Source organism: Anastrepha obliqua, chromosome 5 (genome assembly GCF_027943255.1).
Source record: "Anastrepha obliqua isolate idAnaObli1 chromosome 5, idAnaObli1_1.0, whole genome shotgun sequence".
NCBI classification, from domain to species: Eukaryota; Metazoa; Arthropoda; class Insecta; order Diptera; family Tephritidae; genus Anastrepha; species Anastrepha obliqua.
The window spans coordinates 7,744,387-7,764,361 of NC_072896.1; the positions used below are offsets into that span (position 1 = coordinate 7,744,387).

At 36.3% G+C, this 19,975-nt stretch overlaps 2 protein-coding genes across 2 annotated transcripts; both read left to right on the forward strand.

Moving 5' to 3' along the window:
- Positions 1-996: 996 nt before the first annotated feature.
- LOC129247381 (uncharacterized) lies at positions 997-2,004 on the forward strand. Its single transcript, XM_054886492.1, has 2 exons — positions 997-1,127; positions 1,206-2,004. The coding sequence occupies exons 1-2, from the start codon at positions 1,080-1,082 to the stop codon at positions 1,914-1,916; spliced, it is 759 nt and encodes a 252-aa protein (XP_054742467.1). The 5' UTR covers positions 997-1,079; the 3' UTR covers positions 1,917-2,004.
- A 4,448-nt stretch (positions 2,005-6,452) lies between these two features.
- LOC129247382 (uncharacterized) lies at positions 6,453-7,405 on the forward strand. The gene is made up of 2 exons (XM_054886494.1): positions 6,453-6,600; positions 6,670-7,405. The coding sequence occupies exons 1-2, from the start codon at positions 6,550-6,552 to the stop codon at positions 7,366-7,368; spliced, it is 750 nt and encodes a 249-aa protein (XP_054742469.1). The 5' UTR covers positions 6,453-6,549; the 3' UTR covers positions 7,369-7,405.
- Positions 7,406-19,975: the final 12,570 nt, after the last annotated feature.

The window sequence follows — 19,975 nt, forward strand, 5'->3', positions numbered from 1 at the left end:
TTGTTAAAAATTTTGCTCGTAAAATATTGAAAAAAGACATTTGAATTAAAAAACAATTGTTGGAAGTTTTAAATTCAAAATTTTTTTTTTAACAATTTTTTAAATCAATTTTTCTTACTTTAACCAAAAAAATTTAAATAAAATAAATTTAAATTTTAAATAAAAATTATTTTTTTTTTAATTTTTTTTATTTAAAATGTTTGCTTTTCATTTATTTTAATTATAATTTTTGTTACATAACTTTTTTTTGTGAAAAATATTTCGAAAGAAAATGTTTTTCCGTAAGTTTTAAAAAACACTCTCCCTGAGATTTTCCATTATTTCTTTTATTAACCGTTTGCCCTAAAACAACGTGTAGGAGGCGTCATCCTACTTCCATGCCTAAAATGAAAGCCTCATACCAGACACTAGATGACTTTTTCTGGCCAAAGTGGGAACCTCGTAGCAAATACGGGATTTATTTTACATTGTAATAAAAACTGGAACACACAATCGACCCTCGATTCCTAAGGCAAGGGTTAAAGCTGCGACTATGTTCAGTAATTTCTAAATGTTTCATGATGAGATTTCCATAGCTTTTCGAATTATATTCAAATAGGCACATGGAGCCAGTGTAAAATCTTACTAATTTCATTAGTAAGCGGATGCATGAGAATATATTGAAAAAGAAAAATTATATCGTATTTAATTTCTCCCTTTTTTCTTCATACCGCATACTTTTTGAACTCCCCTCGTATGTTCTATATTTAAACGAATTGGAGTGAGTAATGGCGTGGTCGCAAGTGGGAATCAAAAAACTGGTAATTGGAGGTGAGAAGGCGTCTGCGTTGTATCAGTAATCAATTTGCTGGGGTAGTCAACCTTTAAAGCACCCAAACAAAACAACAATCCCAATGTTGATGCGTCTTATTGATGTGTCTTATTGATGTACATATATATATCAACATATTATCAACACACACACATATATCTGTATTTGCATATATAGCTTAAGCAACATCAGTTTAGCTCAGTTTAGTCCACAAAGTCAAACAGTTCATTTGCAAATTTCATTTGTATAGAAGCAAAAGCACAACGAAATGAAACGATTTCTGCTCCTCACATTAGCCGTCACGTTGCTGATAAAGGTTGGTAGCAATTAAAACGAGTACGCATTAAATTTTGTTTTTTGTTTTGATTAAAACCAATATTTACTCCTCCAACAGGATACGCTTAGCTTGCCCACTATTACCGAATCTACACCCACTGACGAAGTCAATGAAATCGAGCATGGCGCAGTTGCATCTATAAGTCCCGCATCACCTACGGAATCAGAAAGTTTGAGCGCCAGCGAACGTTTTATAGTTTCGGCATTCAAAAGATACGCCAACCTACTCTTTTCCCAACTCAGGAGCACCCACCAAATTGCCAAAGATGTACTCGCCGACCCCACAATTGCAGAGTTAGGCGACGAGCAGATGCATGGAAAATTCGAGAGGCTACGCAAATATGTGACACAATCAGATTTAGAAGAATTAAGAAAAGTACCGCCTGCAGAAATACCAAACACATATTATATAGCTATCGGAACCATGTTTGTGCTTGGAAACTTTGACAGTGTCGCACGTGAGTTAAATTCTACAAGCGAACAGGATAGGACACCCGCTGAGAAATTGCTTTGGGCAGCACTGCAGCGTCATGGCTATCAAGAGCACGTGGTGGAGTTGGAAAAACGTGGCATAGAACTTTTCGAAAGTTATGTGGATGATCTGGAAAAGTATGTGAAATCTCTTTCTCCCGCTGACCGGGAAAAGGATGAGCTCTTAGTGCCTGGCTACGATATGTACACAAAACATCCTGAGCGCTTTTCCAAAAAAGAATTTGGCACTAAAATTTTCGATGTGGTCTTTCATGAAGCGGAGAAAGTATATAAATAGTTAACAAAATTTATTAAAATTGCTTTTAAAAAATACTTTATATATAAAAATACTTCATATATAAAAAATGTATACTTATACGCCTAAATTTTTGTTTGCTCTTTGCTTCTTTTATGATTTTTTTCGAGTAGATTTTTAACAATCAACGTTAGAGGTTTTAATGGTTAATAAATTTTGATCTATCATAGCAAATAAATATTAGTATTTTACTCAACTTCTATTGATTGGGTTACCTCAGCTGCGGCTACAAATGATTAATTGACAAAGTTTTGAGTAAGAAGAAAATAATTTAGTAATTTAGCGCCTGGCTTGAAAAAAGCTCATAGAAATATGCCGCCAAAAATTGTTGCTGTAAAAATATGTACAAAGAGTGCTGATTAGCAGAGGTGCCTCTGGTCAATGTCGCGGTGAAGTGGAGGCTATCAAGAGTGCAAGGTCAGGGATGCGAAACTAAATGCGAACATTCCAGTAAAAATGCTAGACGTGTTGCCGAGAAAATTTTAGAAAAGAGAGAGAGAGAAACGAGAAATAGAAATTAAAAGTTATGTTTAAGCTTATACTAAACATAGGCTTCCTATAATCTCCCCGCTAATTTTTAAGGGTGTGGAGATTCCTTTGAAAGAGTATGTCGAGTACCTAGGACTCATATTAGACAGGAAACTCACGTGGAACCTAATATTGAGGAAAGGCCAACGTTACATTATAAACTTGCAAAAAAGCGGTCGGTATTAAATGGGGACTAACACCTCGTGTTACACATTGGCTCTATACATACTACTGTAGTTAGGCCAATTTTAATATATGGAATACTTGTATGGTGGCCATCTGCTCAAAAGGCGAGCTACGCTAAAATCATGAGTAAGGTCCAAAGAACAGCTTTTTTATGCATCTCTGGCGCTTTAAGGACTACCCCAAACAAAACGCTGAAAGTGCTAATCAATTTACCTGCACTAAATCTGGTAGGCAAAGTCTTGGCCGCCGCCTCGGCGCTCAGACTCAAAAGTATGTCGCTATGGAAAGACCGTTGGTTTGGCCACGCTTCTATTTTGTACTCTCTGAATAGTCACAAACAAGAAATAGATTGCTCTACTCCTAGACTCACCTTCGCAAGGCTCTTCAAGACGAGTATATTGTCAAGAAAGGAGTGGGAGACACCAAGGCCATGGGGAGAATTAAATTTGTCTACAGACGGTTCCAAGCTAGACGATATGGTTGGTTATGGAGTTTCATCGAAGGAATTAGGACTGGAACTATCCGTTCGACTACCAGACTACTGCAGCGTCTATCAGGCAGAGGCTCTAGCTATAAAAGAAATGGCTCCATAGCTAAACACGCATGCCGTAACAAAAACTATTAAAAATATATTCTCGGATAGCCAAGCGGCCATCAAATCAATGAAAGCGGTTATACTCAGATCGAAGGTTGCACAGGAATGCCAAGCAGCCGTAAATGATATTAGTGTCGTATTCAAGGTCAGCCTCATTTGGGTTCCGGGGCACATAGATATTGAGGGAAACTGTAAGGCTGATGAGCTAGCCAGAAAAGGTATTGCTCTTCAACTGCTCAGCGATAAAAATACCATTGGAATACCCATGGCTACAAGTAAACTAATAATAAAAATAACATTATCCAAGAGGCCAATAAGTCATGGAGAGATGAAGATACATGTGTAACAGCTAGGCTACTATAGCCGCAAATAAACAAGAAAAGAAAAAGGAATTGCTTAGTCTCTCAAGAGACAAGATCTCGAAGGTAGTGGCTTATTTAACCGGTCATTGGCTATTCGGCAGGCATTCCTCAAGACTAGGAGTTTTCTCCCATGAATATTGCAGAAGTTGTAGAGATGAGGAAGAAACAGTTGAGCACCTCCTTTGCAATTGTCCAGCCCTAGTTAAAATCAAAGCAGGTTGTCTAGGTAAATACTTTTTTAATTCTCTTACAGAGCTGTCTGGCGTGGGGTTGGGATCAATTCTACGCTTCATAACAGTCACAAAATGGTTCCACGAAGAAAGGTAAATGGGGTTCCCGTGCAGGACAATGGTATCACAACATACCACCATAACCTAACCTAACCTACTATGTTTAGACATGAGTGATTTGTTTTTTTTTTTTTTTTTTTTTGAAATTTGAAAAGTCCACACAAGAAGCATCGAGTGATTTTGTAACCCTTAAAACACTCAGACTAAACAGTCCATTGTATTTAAAGCTCTGGAAAGTGAAAGGGTACATAGTCAAGGAGGAAAGGAGAGAAGACACAGAGAGAAAGACTTCTAACTAGACTTCTGAGAATTTTTCAGATTCTTTGCTAAATCTGAAAATATCATCCATAATTAATAAAATAATAATAAATAGTATTGTAATAAAATTCGCAGCCTTGCTCGAGCAAATGCAAGACACTCACAGATAAAATGCTCAGTGCTATCCGCCATCATATGCTGACTCCATGAGTTGTGTCCTGTAATAATACCGGTCATTAACCCAACGTCTTTTCCACCAAGTTTTAGAAGAAAGGTCGACAGTTTTCTGTTCGGACTTGTCACAAAACACTTTGCAGTTCTGCAGCGTTCTAGACTGGACCATCGCTCTTTACATAAATTGCATACGCTGCTTTACGCTGATCCATTTCATGATTCCTGTAGAACTGATTCCGATTATTGGCTCTGGTTCTTGTAGGGTAACCGCTGATCCACAGTTGGCCAATTCAGCGGCAATTTCGTTTCCTTGAACACCGGAGTGCCCTGGAACCCATATAAGTACTAGCCTGTTCTGTCTTGCGACAGAACTAATTTTCTTCTTACATTCTTGAATAATCTTTGAGGTTTGTTTTACGTTTTTCAGAGCCTCAAGTGCAAAGCTGACTGTCAGTAAAGTCTCCAATCTGTTTCCCTCTACATCTTCCCTCAATTATCCATTCTGCTACTTTGAGAATGCCAAAAATTTCCGTTGTCTAACAACAGTTGTCATTCCTCCCATACCGTAATATAATATATTTATTTAATTATTTCGTTTAAGTACCATCTGGCTCCAGAGCCTATTTAGTTCTGGGACCCATCGGTAAAGAAAATATCCAAAAAGAAAATATAAACATTTAAATACACTCTGGATTACTTTAACATCAAATTTCATTCCAGAAGAAATTATGTGTAACTAGAATCTAAAATTGTGTATCTGTCTACTTGGCAAATATCAAGGAAGACTTAAGAGAAGGTACCGTCTAGGAACTATTCACTACTGAAATCTAGGCGTCACCTTTGGAAGACCCTTTATTAACAATAAAATTAAAATTATACACCTTGTTTACTTAAACAAATCAATCGTATGGATGATTTAACTTATTTTGCTATTTTTTCTACTCATTCGTGTTTGTAAGCCTATTTAATTTTACGCCTCTTCGATTCGCCAGGCGTAATAGATGAAGCAACTGGTATAAATAAAATATGATGGTAGCGCTGAAAAAGAGCTCCCAGAAATTATTTTTTTTTTGGAGGCACTTGGCTTGACTTGGAAGACCGCGCTCATGCAGGTAAACATTTGTTGCTTCAACTCGTTACTTGTGTTGCTCTTACTCTGTCAACCCGCTTTGTGTTCTCATTCTTCTTAATGTTGTTGTTGACTGCAGACTTAAAACTAACAATATTTGCACGTCGAACAACATCGAATGAGAATTCGCAAGGTTGAAGCAATATAAGTCTCCCTGTATGAACAGTTTAATGAAACTCTCTTGAAAGAGAGTTGACAGCATTAAAATAGTGAGTTATACCAGTTTCATGAGGGACAATCACATGCGCTAGCGGCGAACCTGGTTCGAAAATTTTGTTGTTGCTTTCGCATACAAGTTTTTCGCCAAGTAAGCAGAGCCTAGAGATAGTGAAGAGAGAAGTAGCGAAAGACGCACATCAGGTCATAGCGTCCAGTCTTGATTAGCTCATACTCGTACCTAGATATGTATAGGTATATGTCATTGGTCCAACCTCGATCAAGTCAATTGTGACTTAATTAGATTAAGAAAAGAAAATATTTAATTAAAAATTAAAAAAAATAAAAAAATTTCAAAATTAAAAAAAAACAAAAGTCAACATATAGCGGGTGACTATGAGAGTGGCATCCAACATTAGAAGAAAATCTTCCGAAGCTTCATACCTTCATTGAATTTCAAATTCTGGGCCAATTAAGTGAAAATCACATACCAGTGCACTCTCTTACTATCACACAATGCCTCTTACATACAAATTTTAAATAGACTGGCGCACATTTCCTTCAAAGGTGATTTATGTTTCCCTTCAAACTCACGATCTACAACAATTTACATTCAATTTTATGTCAATAAACCTTGTCCGTGCGATTGCAAAAATAATTGATAAGAGTGCGAGTAATTAGTTTGAATTGAACCCCAAATACAGATCCATATGCAGTTTTTGTAGCCTTATTGTCCAATAAGTATTTCAAATAAACAAATAATCTAATTTTTATTTCACTTTTTATTTCACTTTGTTATTATGCCAAGATTTTTGTGCAATTGACTTTGAATATAAATACCTTGCGAACGCTTGCGATGCATTTAGTGCGAATCAGAATTCGAAAGCGCGCCTTTTGTTGACAACAGCAGAGACTTTGCATACTACGCAGTGGAAAAATGTTGAGGACACTTTTACTTGTGGCATTCTCCACGCTTTTGATAGCACAGGTTTGTAAAATAAAATAAACTGTTTTTCACATTATTCTATTAAAAAACAAATGCTGCGTGTTGCCACAGTTCGGTTTGTGCCTACCAAAACCATCCTCCTCGGAATCAGCGGAGAGCAATAACGTTGCGCAGAGCGCTCAAACGACAACACCGTTGCCGGAAGAAAGCAATTTTGAAATTGGAATGAAAAAACTAGAAACACTTATGCACGAAAGCTACTTAAATTTATTAAATCTTCAACTGCAAATGACCAACCAGATAGCCAAACACGTACTAGCAGACCCATCTATGGACAAGATTGACAACGAAGCTATGGAATACGAAAAAAGTGTAGTTCGAAAATATGTGAAGGATTCAGAAGAAGCGTTAGTTGCTACTTTGCCTGCAAACAAAAACGATCCCCAAAATCGATTTTTCTTTGCACTAGGGAAAGGTTTTGTGATTGAAAGTTTCGACAGTTTTACACGCAGACGTTCTTCAAAAACAGAAAAACTAACACCCGAGCAACAGGCCACTTGGGATGCTTTGAAGAAGTATGGCTTTCTCGAGTACCGTGCCAGTTTAGATAATCTTGCAAACGAATTTGCTGGCTATTTAGCTGACTCATTTGATGATTTTATGAAGACACTTTCCACAGCCGAAAAAGAGAAGGATAAAGACATGGCGAAGACATGGGATATGTATAAGAACAACGAGCTTGGTTTGACCAAGATTGAATTCGGGCAACGATTGTTCAAAGTACTATTCAGCTATGATTCGAAATTTTAAATGCAATTCACGACAATAGGACAAAAGTGGAATAAATAAATAAATAAATAAAAAGGGGAATAAATAAATACCGGAAATAAAATTTTACTTAATACAGCCTGCCTACCATTTTTAATTAATCAGCCTCAATTCGAGGTAGGTGTTTAGCAAAGATCTTGGCTTATTCCATCAAACATCAACTGGTGCATAGGCGGAGCAACGTTTGCGTCGTACGCTTCGTTTTTTGGGTGAGAGAAACCCTCGCGAGCCGCAAAAGTCCCCACTACTTCTCGAAATTATTTGTGGTTGTAGTTTAATGGTAGCAGCATCATTGGTATATGCCTTTTATAAACTGAAGATGACGCCAGTACTTCCGTCAATGATGAGAATTAAGCCGCGACCTTAGGAGCTTCCCTATCTAAACAAAATGGAATGAGCAACACAATGCAAAATACCCTACAGGTAGTTTCTTTATCGAGACAATCTATAGATGCCCAGTTAGGTAGATTAGGTCTACCTCAAAGGGAGGAGCTATGCTGTTCTGCTGAATTCCGAGGTACCGTTGAGGTTAACTTGTGAGTGCTTTGGGAAGGCATCGATGGGTTGCGCGAAGTTAAGGTCGGAAAGGCTGAGTGCGGTTTTTAGGGAGAGCATAATGTGGTCACATAGGTTAGGTTAGGTTAAGTTTTTGTGACAGTCGACTTAGAGAAGCCAACTTACTTAGACCACATAGGTCCGTTGTGGCACCACTGTGTAACACGCGAACTTTACTGTTTAGTTAGAAAGCAGTTAGACTATCTTACAAAGCATCGCATAGGTTTTATCCAAACACCGAATAGTTTCATAAGAGAAATCGCAAGTCGAAATCGTACTTTCCTAACAACTTTGCTCTACTCCTAGCTAAGATTGGACAATTACAGAGGAAGTGTACTACTGTTTCATCCTCTTCCTCGTCTCTACAACTTGTGCAGTATTCATGCGAAAGTACTCATAGCCTATAAGAGTGCCAACCTAACAGCCAATGATCGTTGACACAAGCCACGTCCTTCGAGATGTTCTCCCTTGGGAGGTTGAGTAATTCTCCTGATCTTTTCTTATCTATTCGCGACCAAATTAGCCTGGTTGTTGCACAAGTATTTTCTTCTCTCCGTGACCTATTGGCCTCCTGGAGAATATAATTTTGTATCATTAATTTGACTCTGTTTTCAAGCAGTGGAAGATTAGTACACTTTCAGCTTAGCCCATCAATATCTCTATGTCGCAGAACACATATAAGATTTCAAGGTCAATCTTATCGGTACGAATATCATTTAGAGCTGCCAGGCATTCCTGAGAAGCCTTTTATCTTACTATCACTCCCTCCATTGATTGGATTGTCGCCTGGCTGTCCGAGAAGATATTTATTGTAGTTTTTGTTACGGTGTGTGTATTAAGATGCACGCTTTCCTCCTTTAAGGCTAAGATTTCTGTCTGGTAGACGCTACAGTAGACCGGAAGGACGGATAGTTCTAATATTAATTCTTTTAAATATACTCCATAGCCAGCTTTATGTGTTGCCACATACCTGAACAGGTATTTAGGGGCTGGGACTCGCAATAATGTATATTGGGCAATTGTTGGCAAACTATAATGTCTTTATTAATGAAGCTTGGAGGAGATGTTAGGGAGGTGTTAAGGAACAATCTTTATAATTGCAAATTATTCGATAAATAATAATTTCGTAATTATTTGCCTTCAAAGTGACCTCGGGAACTTCACTATACCATAGTTCGGCACATTACACTATATATTTTTTAACACTTCACTAAAATTCACTAAATATACACTCACACGCGTGTTTTTACTTATTTTTATCCTTATATTCGAATTATTTTCATTAAAATAAAATGCAAATGCATTTGTCCATACAATCACTTTGCAATTTTAAACGCGAATAAGAAGAAGATTGGAATGACAACTGTATGGTGTTGCCGGATACCTGCAAATGAAAACAAAAATATGAACAAAAATGAAGTATTTGAGTTTAGTGTTAATGATGGGGATGGGGGTTATTGTGGCTCCGTACTACACACACGCATTTGATGTTTTAATTTTGGGTTCAATGGTTTTAACACGGAAAGGAGTTCTACGCAAAAATACTGTGGATTGCGTAGCCGCAGTTGGACTGATGAGGGTTATTTTTTTGAAAGAAAACGAAATTTTTAATAAAGACAACTACAACCACCCTATTTGTTTTGCCGACATAATAATCGAATTTTCGTGGAGAAAATCTGTTTATAAAAAGCATGAGGACCCGTTCGTAAAACTGATCGAAGCAAAACAATACACTTACAAACCGTAATTGTTGGCTTTTAATTACTTTATAATTTTTTGTGATACGCTTAATATCATTGTTTTTAAGTTTCGATGAGTTGTATGTCTCTATTTTCAAAAATATTTCTCAATTTTAATTAACAGCAAAAAAATACTGCAATTTTACAATCAACCCTCCAGTGAATATCTCTGCATATGGACTTCGTTTTTATTTCAGGTGTATGGCAACACCAACTTTTCGCTAAATTACAGAACTTTAACATTAAATTATTTAAAAACTATAGGCCTCTGGAGGGTGCGATCTTCAGTTTCAAGATGGGGATACACCCCTCTATCCCCCCTTTCAACCTTTTTTTTCAAAGCAATAGACATTATACTAAATATTTCCCTATTTAGGTGATTCCAAGCGCTGCATTGATTGCATCTAAGAGAAACTGAGTTCGTATGGAGCTTTTCATGCAAAAGAAATTTACTTCGAATACAGAATTGTGGTTCATGCCAGATCTGATCAGAAGTGTTCGGAGCAACTTAGCTCAGACATACCGAAATGTTTTATTGACACTAAATTTTATAAAAATTTCGAAGTCATCAAAATCTGACAATTTAAAAATTAATTTGTTTGTCGTTTATTTAGGATAAAGTTCAATAACTCAGCAAGAAAAACAATAGTATTCGAGGCACCCCACGGATTGGCGGTGTATGAAAGGGATTGTTTTTTTTTTTTGTTTTTTACAAAGCGCTAATTAGTGATACACTACAACTATAAATTCTTAGATTCAGGCAAGTCGGTTCATAAACCTATGAAAAAAATCAACTTGAAGAAAAATGTAAAGTATAAACCAATGATTCTTTTCTCGACCACTTAAGTGATATTTATGAAAGATCTGAAACAAGTGTAAATCTTAAAATATACAATTTATCGAAAGCAAAAAAAAAAACATTTCATTCACCCCGTTGCTAAATAATAACAAACTGGCAACATTATTACCACTCCTTTTCTATATAGACACTGAAAAAAGTCAGTTGCTATTCAATCGTTAAACTACGCGTTTTACTCTTTGCTCTTCACAACCTGCGTTCATTTCACTCTTTGAGCCAAGAATGATGGAAACAAGATTGCGCCCATCAGAGAGTGAGTGTCGTCATATTGGCGGAGTTGTGCAGTGTTGCCAACCATTCGCTCATCACAATAAATTGAGTGCTTTTTTAGAAGTTTTACGCAAAAATAATGTGGATTGCGTAGCCGGAGTTGGACTGATGAGGGTTATTTTTTTGAAGCGCGGCCAAAGGCCGCCCACGCGATAAGGACTACTACGCAAAAATGATAAAACTCATCGATCGATGATAAAACACATCTCGAAAACTAAACGAGACATCGAAAAATTTTACTCCTATATTTTGTCTTATCTTGCCAAATTCTATCGAAACATTTTTAAGTTTGGTTTTATGTTTTTTTTTTATTTAACCTTCCTACGGTCTTCGGGTCATTTTTGACCCATTTCAGGAAAAAAATTAAGCTTTTTCAAGAACTAAATTTTTTCAGGACTTGATGTTTCGTGACTTTTTCTAATTTATTATATTTTATATAATAAGCGTAAAATTAAAAAAAAAATAATTTAGGTTCTGTCGCGTAGAAATTTTTATACATCTACGACCCTCGGGTCAAATTTGACCCATCGTATAAATCAGACGTTATTTGGATTAAATTTATTTGCTAATTGCAAATTTTCGGCTCAGCGGTTGTATTGTATTATTTAATCTGCTTTTATTGAGTTCACAGTAAACATAAATTTAAAAGCACGTGCTTTGTTTGGTTATTCGACTATTTATTTCGTAACGATGAGTGATAGTGAAAGTGAATTCTCTTTGGCCGCGTTTTCGGATGATGAGGAATCATGTTCTGAATTCGAAGATAATGTTGAGGTTGCAGATTCTTCCGACAGTGATTTTAGTGATGACGAAAATTCTTTTGTGCCTTCTGAAATGATGTCGTCAAAAAATGGTCAAATAAACTTTTCAAAAACCCCTCTTGTAACAAGTGCCGGAAGAGCTTTAAGAGCAAATATTATCAGCTTGATTCCTGGACTAACGCGTTACTCGTGCTCACGAATTACCGAAAAAGAAATTTCTAGCTTTGAACTATTTTTTCCACCTCCTTTGATACGTACGATATTGACCTACACAAACATTGAGGGAAAACGAAAACGGTGAAGAATGGCTGGATATTGAAAACATCGAACTATTTGCATTTATTGGATTGCTAATATTAGATGGCGTTTTTCGATCAAATAACGAAAGCTGTGAAAGTCTTTGGAACCCTGAAACCTGAAGACAAATATTCGCTGCAACTATGCCTTTGAAGACTTTCAAAAAAATATCGAGAGTGATTAGGTTCGACAACAGGGAAACTCGAAGTGAACGAAGATCGTTGGATAAATTTGCTCCTATACGTGATTTGTGGAATCAATGGGTTGAGATATTACCTAAGCTTTACAATCCAACGGAAAACGTGACCATCGATGAACAATGAGTAGCTTTCAGAGAAAGATGTCCATTCCGCCAGTACATGCCAGCAAAGCCTGCAAAGTATGGAATCAAATTTTGGGTACTTTGTGATTCAACAACGAGCTATGTTTGGAACATCCAACCTTACACTGGCAAGGCAATCGGAAGAACCCCCGAAAAAAATCAAGGCATGCGTGTTGTTCTTGATTTGATTGAAGGGCTAAAAGGACATAACCTCGCAACCGACAATTTTTTCACGTCTTATCAATTGGCACAAAAATTACTGGAGAAACATATTACGATAGTAGGAACAATACGCAAAAACAAGCCCGAACTACCACCAGACTTAGTGAACATAAAAAGAAGACCACTAAATTCATCAATCTTCGCTTTAACCGAACAAACAACTCTCGTTTCGTACATACCTAAGAAGAATAGAACTGTGATTCTACTTAGCACTCTTTACCATGATTCAAAAATTAGTAATTGTCGGGATAAAAAGCCAAAAATAATACTGGACTACAATAAATGTAAAGGTTGGTGAAGACACATTGGACAAAGCTGAAAGCGGTTACACTTGCAAACGAATGACAAAACGGTGGCCTCAAGTAGTGTGTAGTAACATAATCGACATTTCTGCTTATAACGCTTTCATTTTATTCAAATCCGCCAACCACACCTGGAAAGAGGGCTGTCTTACAAAGCGCCGTTTTTACTTGGAAAACCTTGGTATGCAGCTCGCAACACCCTATATAAAAAAGCGACAAACCTGCACAACCATCATCATCAGGTCAATTTGGAAACACGTCGGAAAAGAAAATAACTAAAAGAAGTCGATGTCGACTATGCCCAAAAACTGATAACAAAACAGGATTAGTTTGCGACATTTGTAATAAATATATATGTAAACAACATTTTAAAACTATTACTTTGTGTACAAACTGTCTGAAATAATTTATTTCTTTTTTCTTTCATTATTAAATACATTTTTTATTTAAAGTTTTCGTTATTCATGAAATGTTATTGAATAAACGTTTTTGTTAAAGTTTGTATTATTCATATAAAAATAAAATAAAAATTTTCATAAATATATTAGTAAAAATATATGATAATGGAATAAATATATTTGGATTTTCATTTTTATTTAAGATAGCCATTTAATGGAAAAAAACCTAACAGTAAAAATAATCAAAAACCAAGTATAAAACTTGAAAATATAGTATTGGGTCAAATTTGACCCGAAGTCCGTCCGCGTCAATTAATTTGCAGACCGTAGGAAGGTTAAACTACCGAAACTTTAAATTTGAAAAGAAAAAAACTTTATTAATAAAGAAACCAAGGTTAAAACAGGCCACTCTGAGACGATTTTAGTGCTAATGAAAGTTTGTTGATTCCTATAAAATTTGATATATTGAAAGTGCAAATTTAATTTTTTGCTCCTTTTGGGGTTACTCAAAAATATTAGATCTATTTCTCTCAACTCTTCTTAACATTGAGACTAAATATAAAAGAAGGCTAAATCAAGTAACGAAAATGGTAATCTAGCCATGCTACTGCTAATACGACGTAACTCATTATCAAATTCGCTGAGATCAAAGTAACGGTACCACGTTAGGCGCCATCTCATTACTCTTTCCTCATGTCTTTGAGCTCCCCTCGACTGTTTTATCTCCCAACAGTTCCAAAATTTTCCTTTTAATAATAAGGTTGGCTAGTGTGGAGGGAAAATTGGTATATGATCTAAGCTTCGAAGCGAGGCCGGTGTCAATCACCTGTGTGCAGTTGTTGAGGCAGTGTGAATTACAGTTAGTACTTATTCATTTGATGCTTCCGCTCCCACTGACTAAAACAACAGTTATGAGTGCTAATTCTATACAAATGCCTAATGCTGCTGATTCTTCTTTCAAATCCGTGACTACTGCTACAGCTTCTCGCTCTCCCGCTCAACAACAGTGGGAAGAACTGCAAAGTAAGAATAGTAAAAATAAAAAAGCTGAGCGTAGCGTTGTTATCGGCCAGAATAGTAAGAAAGATTTGGATGTATTTGCCTCAAGAAGATCGTTACACTTGTCTACTTTTAAGCCCCTCCATCACTGAGGAAAATATTATATATTGTCTTTTGGTTCTAAAAATGCTGGTTTTGGCGGGATTGTTTTTATAAATACAATTTATCCTGCTTCAAGCTCTTCAAGAAAGGAGCTGACATACAAACCTTTACGTAAGAAGGTGAATTCTAAATTGAGTGTTCAAACTTCTTTATATGGCAAGATATTAAATCCTGCGTTATGGACTACAAGAGTGGAACTTCGACCCTTTACTTTTTTTCTAAAGAGAGAAGCACCAAAAAATCAAACATAGCCAATTCTAGTAAACTCAAACCTACTTCCAGGAATCGAATGTTTTACTTTCGAATTATGGATAATGTACGTACCACGCCGGACGACATTTGGCTTCGAAGCATGGCTGAGTTCAAACTTCCTTGACGGCAAAATTTTTTATCTGAAATTATTTAACGCCATCCGCAAAGAATGTGACGAATAAAGTTCGCTGGACTCGAAAATCCAATTTATTTTTCACAGATTTAATATTTTCGACTCATTGTCGATTATTTCCACCAGAAAATTGAAATATGTCCGATATTTTGTTTTTAAAGGTTGAACATTTTCTTAATAGGTTTCAATAATTTTAAGGTCTTCTTCTATCAATTAAAATTGTACATCTGACTACTTTTCTTTTATTTGCTGCTTTTGTTGTAATTTCAAAGTGAACAGACGTGTTGCTCAGGTGTTCCTGCTTTAACTGCAAAATAAACTCTGATAGCAACATTTTTAAAATCTACAAACCCGACGGGCAGCCGGCTGAGGTGGTGCGATAACAACGGCGCTAGCTGCTGCTGCTGTCCAGTTTCGCATCGTGCAATTTGCCGAAATCGAACTATTAAAATATTCCTATTTATTTCAAAAGCGCGCATATTGTAAGTAAACAACGAAAAAAAACTAGCTAATTTGCATTCCACACTGAACAATCAGCTGACTCTGTCGCACATATACAAATTTAAAGTCCACACTAAACAATCAGCTGACTTTTTCCCACAAATACTGGGTTAGCGATCGACCTCTAATAGGCGCATTTTGGTGTTGCCAGATATTTATAATTAAATAAATTATGAAAAGTTTCCGATCTCCTCCACCAGGAGGTGGCTTCACTAATTCAAACCAATATGAAACACTAATTAAACAACAAGCTAAGAAACTGGAAGATATGGAAAAATGTTGTATCGAATTAAAAAATGAAATAGCCCTACTCAAAGCAGAAAGCCAAAATCTGAAATCGAATAAAACAATTTCCAAAAAACACGAAATAAATATAGCGTACGAAACAGATGAAGATGAACTTGCCCGCGAAACGGACTGGATATTAAAAAAGAGACCCAGTAAGAAAAGGAAGGCTGAATTATCACCGGAATTATTACCTGAAGCCCTAGGGCCTACTATCTCGAAGAAAAGAGGGTTCCACGGCCTCCACCAATTATGATATCGGAAGAATGCGAATACCAAAAAATATATAGTATTGCCAAAAAAGAGACAAAAAAATCGTTCTCTATTAAACTTCTCAACAATAACGTATACAAAATGAATCTATGATTATAGAAAATTAACAAAAACGTTATCTACCATGAATCTTTCATGGTACTCATACGAAAATAAGCAATCTCGACCTATTAAAGTGATGGTGAAAAATTTACATCACTCAAACGATGCAAAAGCAATAGTCGCTGATCTGCAAAACCAAGGATTAAAGGCCACAAACGCCGTCAATAAATTAAAGTCGAAATCAAAAGAACCTTTAGATATGTTTCTTCTCACCTTTGATGAAAGTGAAATCATTAAAAAAATTTATGAAATAAAAACTATTCTGCACTCCGTAGTTAAGATTGAGGCTGTGAAACATTCGAAACTAATTCCTCAATGTAAATCATGCCAGTCTTATGGTCATACGCAAAATTATTGCGGCAAACAGCCAAGGTGCGTCAAATGCACTGGAAAACACAAAACAATTGATTGCAATAAGCCTGAAGAAGTACAACCAAAATGCTGTAATTGTGGTGAAGCTCACCCAGCTAGTTATAGAGGCTGTGTTGTTGCTAAGGAGTTGCAAAAGATACGCGATCAAAGATCCGGTAGCAAAAAAAGCGATATCAAAAATAAAGATACTAATGCAAAAAAACCAGCTATAAAACCAACAGAAAACAATCCAAAAATATCTGCACGTAATCCCACTCTTCAAAAAACTACATCAATAACTAATAGACCAACATACTGCCAAATCGTAAAAGGGAATGATCATTCGGAAGATACAAATATTTTGCATCAAATCCTAGAGAAACTAACAAAACAAAATGAGTTCACGCTAGCACTTGAAAAGCGGCTACTAAAACTTGAAAAAATTTTTGCTCAAGCCCAATGACCAATCTTTTTAAAATTATGCTATGGAATGCAAACGGCTTAATGAATCATCAAAATGATCTTGAAATAATCCTCAATTCTGAAAAAATCGACATCTGTTTGATTTCGGAAACTCATTTTACCAAAGAATCATATTTTAGTTTACCAAATTTCTTGACATACCATACAATACATCCAAATAACTGCGCACGTGGAGGTGCTGCAATCATTATAAAAGAAAGCATAAAACATTTTGAAGACGGTAGACTCTCTACAAATGAATTTCAAGCGATAACCATTTCGATTAATTGCGGTAAAAATTTATCACTTACAGCAGTCTATAGCCCTCCTAGACATAAGATCACATGTGATCAATACCTGCGGCTAATCAATAACCATAAACATGGATTCATAATGGGCGGGGATTTTAACGCTAAGCATACCCATTGGGGGTCGAGAACTATCACAACAAAAGGCAGAGAATTATATAAGGCGATCCAAAGTACTGGATGCAGCACACTTTCTACTGGAGCACCATCGTATTGGCCAACAGATCCACAGAAGATTCCTGATCTTATAGACTTCTTCATAACCAGAAATTTTTCTTCAGAATATATGCGCATAGAAAGTGGACTAGATTTAAATTCGGACCATTCTCCATTATACTTAACAATACATAAAAGTATAATTACCAAAGAACCACAATTTACACTAACGAATAAATACACTGACTGGGATTACTTTAGAAAGATACTATCGGATGATAAAGACAATCCAGAAATAAATAGTAATGAGGCTCTTGACGATGAAGTATTGAACTTGGCAAACAGCATACAACGCGCAGCGTGGCGCAGTACCACAGCTACAAGAACTATCTTAGCGGGACATAAGTACACTAGAGAAATAAAAGAAATGGTTAGAGAAAAACGCAAAGCACGCCGACGATGGCAGCAATCCAGATCCCCACCTGATAAAATAACTTTAAATAAAATAACAAAAGAACTCTCTAAAAAGGTAAAGGCTTTTAAAAACCGCTCTCATAGTGACTACCTAAAAAGGCTAACAAATGAACACAGCACCGATTACTCACTTTGGAAATGCGTGAAAAGATTTTCACAACCAGCTATACAATATCCACCAATAAGAAAAACAGATACCACATGGGCAAAAACCAATTTAGAGAAAGCTAATACCTTCTCTGAATACCTTGAAAATATCTTCAAGCCATACGACGTATCAAGAGCGGCTGAAATGGAATCACGTTACCTCAAAGATCACGACGAAATTCCTCCAGTAATGGATTCTGAATTATGTGATGAAATAAAAAAAATGAAATCCAAAAAGGCACCTGGCTTTGACCTCATCACCGGGGAAATCTTAAAACAACTCCCACCAATTACTCTAATTAAATTAACCAAAATTATGAATGCTATCTTCAGATTGAAACACATCCCTATATACTGGAAAACTGCCGAGGTGATCATGGTAAACAAGCCAGGAAAGCCAGCACACGACGTCTCATCATATCGGCCTATATCCCTCCTACCCATTTTGTCAAAACTATTGGAAAAACTACTTGCCAAACGCCTTAACAATATTATTGAGCAGAGGAATCTGATACCAGCGCATCAATTTGGCTTTCGCCCAAAACATTCGACAATCGATCAAGTTCACAGGCTAACCCAAGTTATAGAAAATGCCTTCGAAAAGAAAAAAGTGTGCTCGGCTGTCTTCCTAGATGTATCTAAGGCTTTCGATAAGGTATGTCACGATGGCCTTCTCAACAAAATTAGAGAGCTATTACCAATTCAATATTATAACATTTTAAAATCCTATCTATCCGATCGTTTCTTTCGAATTAAATACGACGACACGTATTCTGACCTGAAAGAAATTAAAGCTGGTGTCCCACAGAGTAGCGTTCTGGGGCCCATCCTTTATCTAGTTTTCACTTCCGATTTGCCTACCAATCAGAACTGCGTCATAGCAACGTTTGCAGACGACACCGCTATCTTGTCAGTTGAGTCAACTGCAAATCTTCAAAAACATTTAAACAGAATATATGAGTGGACAGTTACTTGGCGAATAAAACTAAATGAAACCAAATCCGTTCATATTGATTTTACGTACAATAAAATCAGATATCTCCCACTAAATATAAATGGAGTGCAAATCCCATATCATAACACGGCTAAATACCTGGATATGACTCTTGACACTAAACTGAGATGGAGTTCTCACGTAAAGAAGAAAAGAGAAGAACTCGATATTAAATTCAGAAACATGTATTGGCTTATGGGTAAAACATCTGCTTTATCCATGTACAATAAAGTACTTCTCTACAAGCAAATACTAAAACCAATTTGGACGTATGGGATACAACTATGGGGTTGCTCAAGCTCCAGCAACATACTTCAAATTCAAAGGTTCCAGAATAAAATTTTGCGATGCGCTACTAACGCGCCCTGGTATGTACACATCAGCGATCTCGAACGCGATCTCGGCATAGAACCAGTTGCCGTCGTAATTAAAAAAAATGCCCTATCTCATATAAATAGGCTATCTCATCATGTCAACAGCGAAGCCCCAGCCCTCACTGACCAACAAAAATGGTTTGTAAGGCTGAAACGCAAAAAGCCGCACCACCTCGTTCAGTAATCAACTCCTTTGCAAGTTTTCATATTAATTGTATTATATTGTACAAAAACCGAAGAAAATTGTTCGTTAGTTTATTTTTGTTAACTAGTTACAATAAAAATGAATATTAAAAAAAAAAAAATCTGACTACTTGAGACATGTCAACGAATGCATTATGGCATGAAAACAGGTAACGTCTAGCAATTATTCTCTACTGAACAATAAGCGTCACTTTTGAAAGACCCTTTATTAACAATAAAATTAAAATTCTATAGTCAACATGAAAAAGGTATTATTATTTTTCTATTTTCTCTACTCATCAATTCGTGCAGATATATTTCTATTTACTTTTACTATATTAAAAACTCAAACTAGTTCAAGCAGTCACATCAGTGGCAAGTGTCAAGTCTTGAGTAGTCTATACTCGCAGCTATCTTGGCGCTGGTTCAACCTTGCCAAAGTCAATTGTGACTTAATTATAATAAAAAAAAATTTTAATTCAGAAAAATAAAAAATATACACACAGTCGACGTTTCGGCCAAGATTCATTTCCAATTTAAAAGAGGGATAAGCCCTTAGAAGAGCATTTTGGTTCATCACAGCAAAACCACGTATCAGCCCACTCGTCTACTTTGGCCTAACAACTCTGCTGATGCTTCTTTCCGGATATGAATATGTTCACATATAAGCACATAAGTATGTACTCGTACATTCAATTTGATGCCCAA

Bases quoted from the DNA above. Each gene is read 5' to 3' on its own strand.
- LOC129247381 (XM_054886492.1), top strand. From the start codon at position 1,080: ATGAAACGATTTCTGCTCCTCACATTAGCCGTCACGTTGCTGATAAAG. The intron at 1,128-1,205 runs GTTGGTAGCAAT...CTCCTCCAACAG, and splicing joins CCGTCACGTTGCTGATAAAG to GATACGCTTAGCTTGCCCAC.
- LOC129247382 (XM_054886494.1), top strand. From the start codon at position 6,550: ATGTTGAGGACACTTTTACTTGTGGCATTCTCCACGCTTTTGATAGCA. The intron at 6,601-6,669 runs GTTTGTAAAATA...GTGTTGCCACAG, and splicing joins CCACGCTTTTGATAGCACAG to TTCGGTTTGTGCCTACCAAA.